The following is a 13,458-nucleotide window of genomic DNA, read 5'->3' as shown; positions in this document are numbered from 1 at the left end:
AGTTTAGTACGGATGTTTTTCTGTGCTGTTACGCTTCATGACCAGCAGGTGGTGCTCATACACAAACAGCACCCTTCAACCAATGACAACATTTAGATCAACTTAAATTTTAAATGTTTTTTGTTTGTTTTTTTAATTCATGCACAATTATCATGTCTATACCAGTATGAGTTAATTTTTTATTCCATGTGAAATCAACACAAAAGGCAACAGTGCACCAACAACCCAAAAGACAGGTATTTCCTAGAATATGAATGTTATAAAGCAATAAAACAATTCAAAGATACAATTAAATTACAATAACACTATTATTACAATTTCTTTGCAAGTATAATACATTCATGCATATACAAAGTACAAAGAATAAACTTTGATATAGCTGCAAACTTTGTTATTTTGCCTTTCATTTAAAAAACAAAAACAAAGAAAAACATCATAAAAGTGTACAATGGAAGGAAAAATGTTTCTAATTTGTTTTTTGCAAACATGTCAAAAACAATTCTTTAGTCCACTTGAAAGTAGTGCAAAGACTTTAGTTTTTTGGGAGATAATACAGCTTCTTAGATGACGAGAAGAAGGAAATCTGGAAAAAGTTAACACAAACTTTGAGGGTTTGGAGAGAAAAAAGACACACGATGGGAAAACTATGGAGGCCTGGACATGACATTAACAATGAATCCATCAAATGAATCATTTTTGAACACAAATAAGTATTTTGTAGCTTCAATTACCACTACTAGTTCTTGAGAACAAAATGCTGATTTGTATTAAAAAACTAAATTCTGCACACAAAATTCAATTTTTTCCCCCACAAAATACTAATTTGAGTGCAAAAAATACCAATTCCTGGCCACACATTTTCAATTAGAGGAAACAATTTGTTGTTTGTTTTCATGTCATGTATAGGGCTCCATAGAAAACAGATAAACAAACTTTGTAATTTTCAAATGTTTAAATGCCGTTTTTGTTCCACAGAAGCAGAGGATGATGGGTAACAAAGAGACAGGAAGACTTAAAGATGTCTGACTTATAGGATATAAGTATAGGATATTTCTCATGAAGGGGCGGTTTATTTAAGTTTCAACTCCTTTTCCCGTCATTGCCGTTTTTCCTTAAGTGAGGCAACACCTTATAGGTGGACAGTGACCCCAAACGTTACCACGACAACCTGAGCTGCACTGACTTTTATTATTTTAGTTGAATAGAATCCCTTTATGAGGTAGAAAAAGCTGGGAAAAGTCTGAATCTGACTTTTATTTACTCACAAATGTCAAAGTTTCAACTCCTCCTTTGAGGAGCCGCATGTGATCGCTGCAACAGTGAAGCGATTCAGCAACAGACTAATGAGCCGCCTGGAGCTTAACGAACGGAAGGAAAACCTCCAGGCGCTAAAGTGTCAGGCTGCACAACTTCATGGAGGAAAGAGGGCTTTAAAAAATAAAAATAAAACACTAAAGTTCCGACATCACTCTGAGGATGAGAGGGTAAAAAAGCTACATTGTCAAAAGCGCGATCGCCAAAACAATTTCTACACCAGTTCATGCAAAAAAAAAAAAAAAAAAATACAAGCTAAAAGCGGAATAGAGTACAGTTAATACACACTTTCATGCGTCTGTCTGCTACTTTGGAATGGCAACTCTGGAGGGGGAATTTGGGGGCTTTAGTTTGACCTTCCATCTTTAAAAAAACACACAAAAAAACATGATAAATAAGTCTCACTATTACTCTCTTTAATTTCACAGTCACAAGTCCTCGGTGACTCCGCCGACCTTTCAACCTGGAGGCAGTCGCCTGGTTGCACCCGGGTGCAGTTTTGACCCGCGGTTCAACTCAGGCCTTTCGAGGCCTGGGGTGAAAGTGAAGCCGGAGGACAGAGCGCACGCCGGCGTGGGCGACTTGAAGCCTCTAATGGTTTGTGGCGAGAGGGACAAAAAAGGAAGAAAAAAGGGGGGGGGGGGTCAGGCACTGAGGTCAACACCATTTGGGAGGAAAGTGAACCTCAGAGGATGAGTCGCTGTTCGGTTGTAGTTTGGTGAACGAGTGCATTCAGAGGGATTTCACAGTATGATCAAAGCCGCAGATACTTATATATATATATATATATATATATATATATATATATATATATATATATATATATATATATATATATATCTCCACAGAAAATGTCTCTAGAGTTTGTACTTGACTACATAGGAAGGCAATAGCTTCATTGTGCTGAATTTTGGAGGCATATGGAGGTTTCTGAGTCCCTGGCATTTAGGCGGACAGTCACTTACAGGTTGCTACATATGTACATCTCTGTGGAGGCTTTCCTCTTTGTGGTCATCGGCTCGGTGGGAGCGTGCTCGCCTACTGCCGAGAAGACACTTTGGAATGCAGAAGCTTCCTTTTCTTCACCTTGAAGTAATCTGCCCCAAAAAAAAACAAACAAACAGCGTTTTAGTTTGAAAAAGAGCTTTAAGAACAGCTTGAAAGCAGTTTGATTCTCACCTGTGATGTTGGACTGTCTGCGCTTCCCTGAGAGCTTGATGGGAAAGCACCCCCTGGTGGTCACCTCCAGATATTCATCCCCAGAGAAGCTGCAGGACATGGGGGAGCCCTCTCCAGATGACGTCGACGCCCTCCGTGTGGCCTTCGCAGCCCTGGACGCGGGCCGCACGGTGCAGCTGTGGTAAAACGCCGGCACGTCCTGGCACCTGAGCCCCACCCACTCCACGCCGGAGCCCTCCCCGGGAGTGTCCCTCTGGAAGTCAAAGTTCCAGCGCTTGTTGGCCACCTCCATGTTCATGCAGAGCAGCCGCTGGAAGTCCTTCTGCAGCTGCTGGTGGTCGACCGGGCCGAAAAGATTCCTTCGGGTCGGCCCCACCGTCAACTTTAGGGCCTCGATGCCTCCGAGGCGGGAGAGCTCAGAGTCGGACGCCATCGCCGGTCCGGTTGAAGTCGATGTAGAAGCAACAGCCATGTCCCTGTTGGGAGAAAGAGCTGACGGTTAGAGAGCAGAAGTTCCCTCTGTTCGCCTGGTGGAGTTTCAATGAGGCGTGATCTGGGTTTTTACTGGAGCAGAGAGCACCTACAAGCTATAAACTGTTTGAACACCACTCTCAAGCATTCTCCACCCTCTTGGGAGCCTTTACACGATCAATTACACTTGGTGAGTAATTACTGCAGCTACAGGTACCTGGGCTAACACAACATATAACTCTGATTCTCCACCTGCTCTGGTGCTGTCAAAGAAAAGGTGTTAAATGACAGCTTCTAGTGAGGAATGCTTTGCTGCGTTCTCCATCTGTGGAGGCTAATTAGAGAAAACCCAATAAATTCCTGAGCAGAGTTCTATCTCTGCTAACCCTCCTGGAGACGAACATTCACAGCCAAGGGACCCAAATCTGCGTTTAGCTAAAAAGGGAGCCAGCTCCAGGCCAGTAGCGGCTCCCAAACCCAGCGAGGTTTTGTGGTTTTAAGCCAGTTTGAGTTAAACATTTGCAAAATTAGCCGCATTCAGATTGAAAACAGACCATGTGTGGTGACCTGGATGTGGCCCGCAGCCAGATGTGGTTCACTCGAAGCTTTCAGCTGTTTCACAACCTGAAACTGTTTGGGCCACTATTATCTGATATACAGGGGTGAGAAAAGATGTTTAAAAAGAAAAAAAAAACACTGATGAAAAGCTAAAAATTACATTTTTGAGTTTTCTTTGTTAAAATTGTTGTGAATCAGGTGCAAATGGAAAAAATCTGGTTTGCAAAAGATCCTATTTGTGATGAATAATACCCGCTGGGCAGACCACAGGCTCCCTGCTCTGTCATGGCTTTCCTGGTCTGAGCTGGCATCTGGCTCAAAACTGTACGGCTGGAAAGCTTCAACATTGCTCGCCGTTTTTGTTCCACTGGTAATGATAGGTTGGGAGCGTAAAAAGCTGCAACTATCGGGAGAGCATGTAAACAAATGGGTGATGGGAAGTGGGGCTGGGCTTGCTCACAACTCAGCGATAAACTCCTGCTGCTCCGCAGAAACTATGCCAAAAAAAGACAGGTTTTTGGGGGATTTTTTTGGGGGGGGGCTTTAAAATTGCATATTTATAATTGAAAGCCCACTGTTTTCATCAAATTGAATCACAATTTTGTCACTTCTTTTTCATTCTTTTTTCTTGAAAATCCGCCACAGGGACATGTGGGCCTCTTGCATATGTTACTGTACTGCCACACTCAGACACATAAAAGCCTCATACTCTGGGTTAAAATCTGTATTTGACCATTTGATGCAAGAAAAACGTAATTTGACCTAAAAATATAAATAAAAAATAAAACAGACTCTACATAATCAGAATATCAGACCGGAGAGGCGGAGATTAGACCTGTTTAGCTGCTTCACAGCTGCAGTCATGAATAGGTAGCAGGTAGGATAATATTTTAATCAGTTTCTTTTTAAATATATTTACAGAATTTAAAAAACATTTTTAACTTTTTTTTTGCATTTTGAATGTATATCTAGTGACATTTTTTTGAAGAAACTTTGCAAAAGTCTGTTATTTATATATTTTGGTTGGTTTATTAGGTGCAATTTAAATGCATAAGGAAAAAAAGACTCCAATGATCCTTTCAGTCTGTTTCAATGTGAAGTTTTTGTCAAGAACAATAAAATCACGAGCTTTGAGGAGAAAAACAAGTAATTACAGAGTCTTGCATAAAAACAACCGGTGACGCAGTTGAATATTTTCAGGATGTAGGTCAATGAGATGCGGCTGTGAAAAAACTCCGCATCTTTTCAACTCTTTTTGCAGCAATTCTAAGCACTGACAACCGCATCACAAACCCTAAAACGAAATATTATTGCGCGTTAGCTAAAGTCATTATTAGGTAAAAACAAAAGACACTGTAGTAACGATAAAGCTGCGTTGGTGTTTTTTACCCAAAAAAACTGCGTCAGTTTTTTATTCGCGTTAAATAAACTCTATTGGCCTAGATTATATATATTTACAAATACTTTTTTAAATAAATAAAATCGCAAACTAAAAAATTAAAGACTTACTTACCATCGGCGTTTGCCAAAGTGGACGTTTTCAAGTCGAGCCGTAACTTTTTCTCCTTCCACGCAGTCAGAGCAACGCAACGTGTGAGTGACAGTCCCGTGGATATAAACAGTTTCACGTTGAGAGGTTTTTAGCAGGCACTGCCCAAATTTGTCCCCTGATCTGAGACGTGTTTGTTTTGGACTATGAAGACCGAGGGGGAGGAGGGAGGGGGACGTCCTACGAGAGGAGCTGGTCACGTGGTTCCCATCAAAAACAGTCATGTTGGAACGCGCCCAGCAGATTTACAACAGTTATTAACTAAATAAAAGTAACTTTTTATTCCCTTTTTGATCCCAAAACATCCCAGAAGTAGACAAAGTTTTTTTCATTAGATTTTTTTTGTACAATTTAGTTATTTTGCATAAACAAAATCAATCAAAAATGTTCCTACTTTGTCCAAATTCAAATTCTTAAGCCCACCAACTCAAACCTGTTGCACATTTTCACTCCTACAGCTCCGTTCTCCCTAACAGAACCAAAAGTAGGTCAAATATTTCAGCAGTGGCCGCCATTTCCCCTTCTCCCTCAATGTGACACACATTCTCATGTTGTTCCTTCCATCACGTTCAGGTCTGGCTCAGTGCCCACATCCTGCAGTCACGTTGAGCTGCAACGTGAGCGCACTCAGAAACGCAGTTTATTCTCCTACAGAGAGGGATGCATGGTCTAGACTCTAGAACCTCTACTTTGTGGAAGAGAGAACAGAAAAAGAGCCTCCAAGTTCGGCCTCTGAAATGTGGAACTTGAATTGAAGTGTATAAACTGCTCACTGGTTGAGTTACTGACGTGACCTATTGAACTATTTTTGAGCCAGACTATGACAATTAAAAAAAATCAGAAAAATAGTACAAAATGTTCGTTTTAATATAAAAACAGCGGAGATCTGTGTTAAAAACACTTCCTCTGCTTTCAATGATAAAATAAGCCACCTTCCAGATATTTCAAAACAATCCCACCTTTTAAAGTTGTTTCTTTTTTTTGTTTATTTGTCTAGCAACTTGTATCATACGCTTTTACATGCTAAACAAGTAAATTTCGAGATTTGTTTTAGTAATTGTACAGTTTTTTTTAACTACATTTTTTCCTTCACCGGAATTTTTTGCACCTTGACCTTTCATTGCACCTTGTTACCTGATCCCAGAGTTGTTGTAACAATTTAATTTCCCTGTGGTAAAATCAATAAAGTTTATCTTATCTCATCTTCTCTAACCGTAAAGCTTTGGACACACTTGTGATGCATGTGAGGCTTGTTCAAGTATGCGCTGAACACGTGTTCTTGAACACCTGCTTGGTCCACGATATCAATACTGGACAAGCAGTGTGGGGCTTCTTCTTTTATTAGCGCCACCTACAGTTGGAAGAGGCTTGCGAATCTTGCTCCAGGCTTTTTCTTTAACAGCTTAATTCCGATATAAAGACTTGGGTTGTGTTAGAATTCCTTCACTACTCCTTACTCATTTTGTAGAGCTGTCTGAATCGACAATTTCTCCATTGAGTGCCCTAAAAATATCCCAGAAGTCTATGCAAAAAAACAGTGTGCATCCATTCTCACTAGATTGGCAAATCTATGTCACATAATTCTGTAAACCACAATGATCAATTTCTCTTCCATGATCAAATTTCAAACAGTTGACACTTCTATAATTACGCCATCACTACCAAATGCGAGTCCCTGATTGGTTATAGTTTAACTTGCAATGTGCTTTCAAATGGTTCGTATGTAGAGCCAGATAATGGTCGTAATTGTGCGTAGAGCCCGAAAAGCTAGATTTTTGAAAGTGGAAGCCCGAAACATGCATTTACACGCATTTACATTGACTTTTCATTGGTAGTGGTCCATAAAACACGTATTGCTGAGGGTGGCGTGAACGTAGCTTGAGGACCAATCAGCACGGAGGTAGACACGGCACAGGCCAAAATTTTGGGCAATGCTAATGCATAACTAATATTTTTCCTCACATAGTTCTTGGTTGCATTTCATTAAAACTACTTTTCAAGTTTAGCTTATTTTTGTTTTCCACTTTGACCTATTTAATAGCCATGTTTTCTTACATAATTATTATGAAACCTTTGCAGGGTCTCCCTTTTCAGATGAGAAAAGGATTCTCTTTTTTTTATGTTTGGTTTTCTTGTTCTTCACAAAGTTAGAAAGTTTCCCTCACACCCTTCATTTGAAGTCCCTGAAAACATACACCCTTCACTCACAAACATTCTACGTTTGCCTGCCGAATATGCAGAGATGACACCATTCAGAGGCATCACTGCTGCAGGTTAAAGTTGCTCAGACAATGCCTCAGCAGACGGTGCGTCTGAAGAAGTTTACAATATCTGCTGTTTAATCACATCAAAGCCAGTGAAAGTAGTGGATAGTCTTGTTTGCGGGGCGAAGTAGTTGTGTTTCAAAGGAGGAATGCTTTGTCATCCTGTCAGGCATGATGTCACATTTGCATGCCAAACCCCAGCAGGTTTGGCATGCAAATGTGACATCATGCCTGTTAATAACTTAAAGTTAAATACCGCCAAGCAGATTTTCAAACTGAAATTATTCAGTTACTAGGAAATCCAAAGAGTTATTGTAATGGCATAAAACTTCAAAATCAGTTGAAAAGTGTGGAGCAAAAAAGTGGAACGTGCAAAAAAATTGCTTACACTCAGATTTACTGGAGTGAATAATTGGAAAAATCTTCTGAGGTTTCTCACTTGCTAAAGGGGTTTTGCATTTGTCTGTCATGTTTTAAAATGACGTTCACTCCATAAAAACCCCATCAATAGCTCACTATTTCAAAGCCGCTCCAAATAATTCCCCTTTTGCCATCCCAAGCGTGCTTACTGCAAACAGTAGAAAGGTTGCTGAATTGTTAAAATTTTCCCAAAGCTAAGAAGATTTTTTTTTTAAACTAGTGGAGCGTTTTAAAAATGTGTCCTATGTTACTAAGGTTGAGGCCACGCCAACAGCCCACACAACGTGGAAAAACACAACGCAGAGCTCTGTTCAAGCAGACACACAACAGCAAAATACATGTTGGAAGCTCATAAAAAGCATCAAATTTAGGGCCTTTTTTTGGATTTTTTTACTTCATTATTGTGAAATAAATGAAGAGTAATGCCTCGGTTTGTTACGTTTAGAGAAACCTTGGAAATTGCAGCTCATGTTATCTGGAAACTCTCAATACTGCACGAGATATGATCTGGTGCTCCTAAAAGTTTGAGTTTTCCAAAACTCATGATTTTCTTTCTGGGGCAGCTCATAAAGAAAAGGTAACCAGAGTCAGCGAGTCGCTAGTGGGCGGTTCTTTCATTTTCCATTACAACTGTTCAGCTAAATACCATGTTTTCCGCACAATGGGGAACCGGATTCTAAAAACGTACCATCATGATCTGTGTATTCAAACTTTTGCCATATATGGGGCGCACCTATAAGGCGCATTTTAAGAAGGAGAGATCTTGAGAGTATAATTTAAAGATTTAATTGTGAAAAGATTTAATAGTTAAGCATGAGTGGTCAGAAGTCTTTGGTGGTTGGGCTCAGGGCTGGAGACACTCTGCTTGATTGTAATGACCTCGGACCATGTGAAGTGACCCCAAAGCCCAGACGCAGATGGTAGTGAAGGCCTGACCACGGCAAATCGAAGGGCCAGGAGGAGAATGGGGCAGATATGGGTCGGCAAAATGTCTGGTATGAGGATAAACAAACTTTGATGAATTTGAAGGCAGGAATTTGATTGTGATTGGCCGTGAGGAAGGTGAGCACTTTAGCTATTGGCTCAGAGTGAAGACCAATTAAGTGACGTGTGAGTGATGAATCAGCAAACCCAGCTTACCTGGAGATGAGGTAGATCTTCCTTATTGAAATTACGCCAAAGTTTCACTAAGAGAGTCAAAAGAGTCAGAGATAATCCGTCAGTCAGACTTTATTAATTTCGTTCACAGTAACTGTAGAACTTGTTTTAAACACGCTAAACGTTTGTCATGTTAGCTGTGTTAGCGCTTCCAAAATATCTGAGGCTGTGTCAGAATTCCCACCCTAACCCCTAACTACTCAAAAACTATATAGTGCGGGACTATCTAGTGCCCTGGATTTTAAAAGCAATTCAGACACCATGCTCACTACTTTTTTTTTTTTTTAAACGCCGAATATGACATAGTCGGTTTCACGAAGTTAAAATCTAATTGATATGAGCGTTTTGCAATGATTATTTATGAATCCACTTATTTCTGAAGATGAAAACTTTACATGTAAATACAAAAAATACATTTAAAAATACATTTAAATACATTTTTTTTTGGCAAAAACTGTTTAGATGCAATGCATTGTGGTCTATATTTGCCTGTCTAGTGAGCATCAATAGACACTGGTTTTTCCCAGAGACTTCTGGGATATTTCTCGGGCACTCGACTCTGGAATTGTACACTGTGTCCGAATTCCTTCACTGCTCACCACATGGTGCACTGTATAGTGCGTTAGCCATTTTGTAGTGCTGTCCGAATCAACAAATCCAGTTTATTTTAATCCCTGAATCAGAATTAATCTACATGTATGTATTCATTCATTCATTTTTTTAAATTCATTTTCTAAACCCATTTTGTCCCTATTGGGGTCACAGGGCTGCTGGGGCCTATCACTCGTGGGAGAAGGCAGGGAACGTCCCGGACAGGTATATATTTCTTAAGTCTATATATTTTTCTCCAAAAAAAGTGTGCAGTTTAAAAAAATGCAGTAATTTTATTTTTAATATTAGATTGAAATTGTGATAAATTGGCTTTTGATTGACAGATGACTATAGTTTTGTCCCAACCACTTTTAGGCTTGTCTTCCGGTTTCATTCTGCCATTTTTAGGAAAGGTCAGGGAAGGACATCCCTGCTGGCTTTGTTTGTCTATTTATACCATCAATGCTTTCGTTCCCATTGTTGTTGCTTTTGGGAAAAAAAACACAAGACTCTCCATCATAAAGGGGAAAAATCACCATTGTCTCTGGCAAACTGTTCTGATATATAGCATCCAGCCAAAACATGGCCCCCTTGTTACTTAGGCGCTCCTGAGAAAAACCTCAATGATTAAAAATTCTGTGTTTTTGTAGGTCCTTCTCATGACACTCAATAGTCAATTAAGGTTTGGTCGCCACTCCCTTTATGTCGGTGGTCCAAGTGGGTTTTAGACACTGTTGCATTTAAAAACAGACCATAATGCCTCATCAGCATGACCCCTGTTTGTTTCCTCCACACTCTGACCCGTATTTATAGTCAACTCGTTGCTTCACAATAAAATCTTAATCACCATGTTGTCTGCGGGGTGTGTTTTGGTGTGCATCACCCCTCCAACCGCTAATCCTGCACTGTGTGTTACATTTAGGGTATCCAGTCAATAATCCCATTGTTGTTCTCTGCACGGTCAGTCCCCTTTGAATACATTAGCGCAATTGTAAACCGGTAGTCACACAGTACAATGTGACTTGGGTCAGAGGACTGTCATGGTTGATGTTGTGCTTGTTAAAAACAGAAAGCCTTCCTCATGGATGGAACAGAGGAGCCTTTAAGATGAGAAAAGTTTAGCTCTCACTGTAACAATAAAGCCACTGCAATTGTATTTAGTTTGCATAAGTTACCGTCCAGCATGTGACTGACTGCTGCAGCAAATAATGCAAACAGAGCTTTGAAAATGTTACACCAAGAGTGAAGTTAATTGTGTGAGAACAGAAAATTCAGGAAACACATGCAAAAAAAACAAGGCAGCATTCATTTATTGCGTGTGAGTGTTTCGCTTTGGTTTAAGGAACGATCATTTTAGTTTGAACTTTCAGATCGCCTTCAATGACAAGTTGGCAATCTCAACAAAGGAAACCAGTTTAACTAGCTGAAAATGGCGATCTTCAACTCCTAATCAATTGTTTTGGTCAATCTATGTGGTTTCATTCAGGATAAGACTTCGTATTTACTAAAACTCAAAGATCAGAAACCTTGCCACAGTGCGAGCTTTAAAAAAAAAAGGCTAAAGAGAAGAGAAAAACATGTGCTGCACATGAGTTTCATCTCAGCAGGAAGTTTCTCTGCTAAAGGGGAAGCTGTGATCACGAAAAGGAGAACAAAAAAAGGAAAACAGAAGAGAGGAAGTTGTTGGTTAACAGGTGCTCAGTGTGAGTTTACAGCTTCAGAAGTAAATACTGCAAAGAGTTTCCCTGACGATCTGACGACGGCGTTGTTTCCGTACGTACCGCAAGAAAATGCCAAGCACCCAAAAGATAACGAGGAGAGGAGAGACAGATGGTGGAGGAAAATCAAAAGGAGGACGGTGCCATGTTGTGCTCAGGAAATAAACTGTGAGGAACAATAATGAGTGGTTGATTTGAGAGATAACATTTCATGATTTCTTGATCTAGTCCGCTCAGGCTGACATATAGGTGTTTTCAGGCAGGGGGTCAAAAAGCCCACCTAAAACGTAAACAAGAGTGGGGAACAGTTGAGTAGAATAAGTATAAACTAGTGAAAAAGTAGTTTATCACTATGACCAAATAACTTCATTTGTTATAATTGGAAAACAAAAAAATGCTTAGAGATTTTATTTTAATGTCCCACTCAGATCATCTTTTGAGCTATTTTATAAGCATTCCCAGTGATCTTATAATGCTTTTAGTCAAAATAAAGAAAACTGCGTAGTTTTCTGGGACATAGTTTCTGCAGAGCGGCAGGAGTTCATTAGAAATTTACCTCTGAGTTGTCGGCAAGATTGTTGAGGTGGAGTAAGCCCGCCCCCACTTCCCGACCCCCATCTGTTTACACACTCTCCCGCTGGCTTACAGCTCGTCACACCCTCAACCTAACAGTACTGTTGCAAAAAAAAAGAGGTGAGCAATGTTGGAGCCATCCAGTTGTGCATTTTGGAGCCCAGTGGCAGCTCAGACAAGGAAAACAAAAATGTTAAATAATCTAGTCATCTATAAATTGATGTTTGAAGCTACAGACACACCGTCCATGTGACCCGCATTCCAGAATGCGCTAAACCAATTAAAAGCGTTTTTAGCCCCAGATGTTTTCACTGGACGAGCAGGAAGGGGCTTCTTTTTTACTTTTTGTACTACTAGCGCACCTACAGTTGGCTTAATGCAAAATCTCATGCAAATCTCGGGAGTCTTGCTCCCGGCAAGATTCATCTCTGTTCCGATAGATCAAAAACTTGGTGTCATATAATTCCAGCTGAGCACAAACCGTAATTATTAATTTCTCCTTCATGATCAATTTTCAAATGGTTGCCACTTCCGTGAATTAAAGGGTATGTCACTCCCAAATCTGAGTCCCTGATTGGTCAATGTTCAACCTGGTTTAACTTTTAACGTGCGTTAATTGACATTTAATGTATGTAGAGCCTTAAAATGGTCTTAAAAATGCGTGTAGCTACGGGTAAACTCCAGAGTTTTTAACATTTTTAGCATTTACGCACGTTCACACAGACCTTTCATTGGAAGTGGTCGCTTGAACGCGTGTTGGAGCGGAGCAGGAAGCTTGTGACACGCCTGTTGTATTTTCAACGTCACAAATACAATGATTTCACCATGTGGCTTTTCCATTTGCAGAGATCAGCTTCTAAAGAGAGCTGGTTTGTTATCTTTGCAGCAGAAATACACAACAATAAGCTACTTTAAACTGGGAATTTGGTGTAAACCTTAAAGCTTAAAAGACTGTAATCCATGTCAACATCTTCCTCAGTCACCCAACCCCCTTCATGTTCTCTTTCTCCATGTCCTTGAACCTCCTCTGTGGTCTTATCCTGTCTGTCAACTCAATTTTTCAACATACTTTGTGTCTCTCTTCCTTGAGCAAACTATTTAACGTCAGGACAGCCCAGCTATGATTCTTGAGGTCTACCAATGTTTTTGTTTTACATCTTTCCTGAAAACAGGATGGGTGGACAGTGGATCTCAAAGAGTTTATTAGGTCCAGACCATCCACCATGGGCTGAACCTCAAATTGTGCTTTGTCCAAGAGCCACTCTGATGAAAATGGTGTTTTTAACATGTTTGTGTGGCATTTTTCTGATGATGGAGGACACATACAGAACAAAATTGAACTGAAAATTGCATTTCTGAGTATTTAAAATCGGAGGAGCAGCAAAGCAGCTCTCTGACAGCTGGAAATTGTTGTAGGTGGCTTTAGGGAGGGGGGGCTTGGAGGAGGAGAAGTTGAGGATTTTGTGGCGGGAGACTGGTTCCAGCCCTGTACAGTACACCTCCTCTTGTTGCTGCGAGAACAGTGTGTGCCCTGGAGTGATAACATCGTGTTCTCTGAAATATTGTTTTTCCAGAGAGTGGTTGTGGGCGGGGGGAGTTCGAGGAGGGGCAAGAGGGAGAAAAGGGGGGCTAGGGGGCGGGAAAGGGCGGGTGGAAATGAGTC

The 13,458-nt window shown here is 40.4% G+C and overlaps 1 protein-coding gene across 2 annotated transcripts; it reads right to left on the bottom strand.

Moving 5' to 3' along the window:
• Positions 1-165: 165 nt before the first annotated feature.
• cdkn1d (cyclin-dependent kinase inhibitor 1D) lies at positions 166-5,310 on the bottom strand. Of its 2 annotated transcripts, XR_002872736.2 has the most exons (4): positions 5,036-5,310; positions 2,494-2,969; positions 2,280-2,411; positions 166-1,905 (listed from the first exon to the last, which is right to left on the bottom strand). XR_002872736.2 is itself a non-coding variant. In XM_023952321.2 (3 exons), the coding sequence occupies exons 1-3, from the start codon at positions 5,293-5,295 to the stop codon at positions 2,353-2,355; spliced, it is 795 nt and encodes a 264-aa protein (XP_023808089.1). In that variant the 5' UTR covers positions 5,296-5,310; the 3' UTR covers positions 166-2,352. The 2 variants fall into 2 exon arrangements, 1 of the variants encoding a protein (XP_023808089.1); XM_023952321.2 differs by having other exon boundaries at positions 166-2,411.
• Between the last annotated feature and the right edge of the window lie 8,148 nt (positions 5,311-13,458).

This window comes from Oryzias latipes, chromosome 23, assembly GCF_053564925.1.
Source record: "Oryzias latipes strain Hd-rR chromosome 23, Olatipes_Hd-rR_3.1".
Lineage (NCBI taxonomy): Eukaryota > Metazoa > Chordata > Actinopteri > Beloniformes > Adrianichthyidae > Oryzias > Oryzias latipes.
This window is presented reverse-complemented; position numbering and strand designations above follow the sequence as displayed.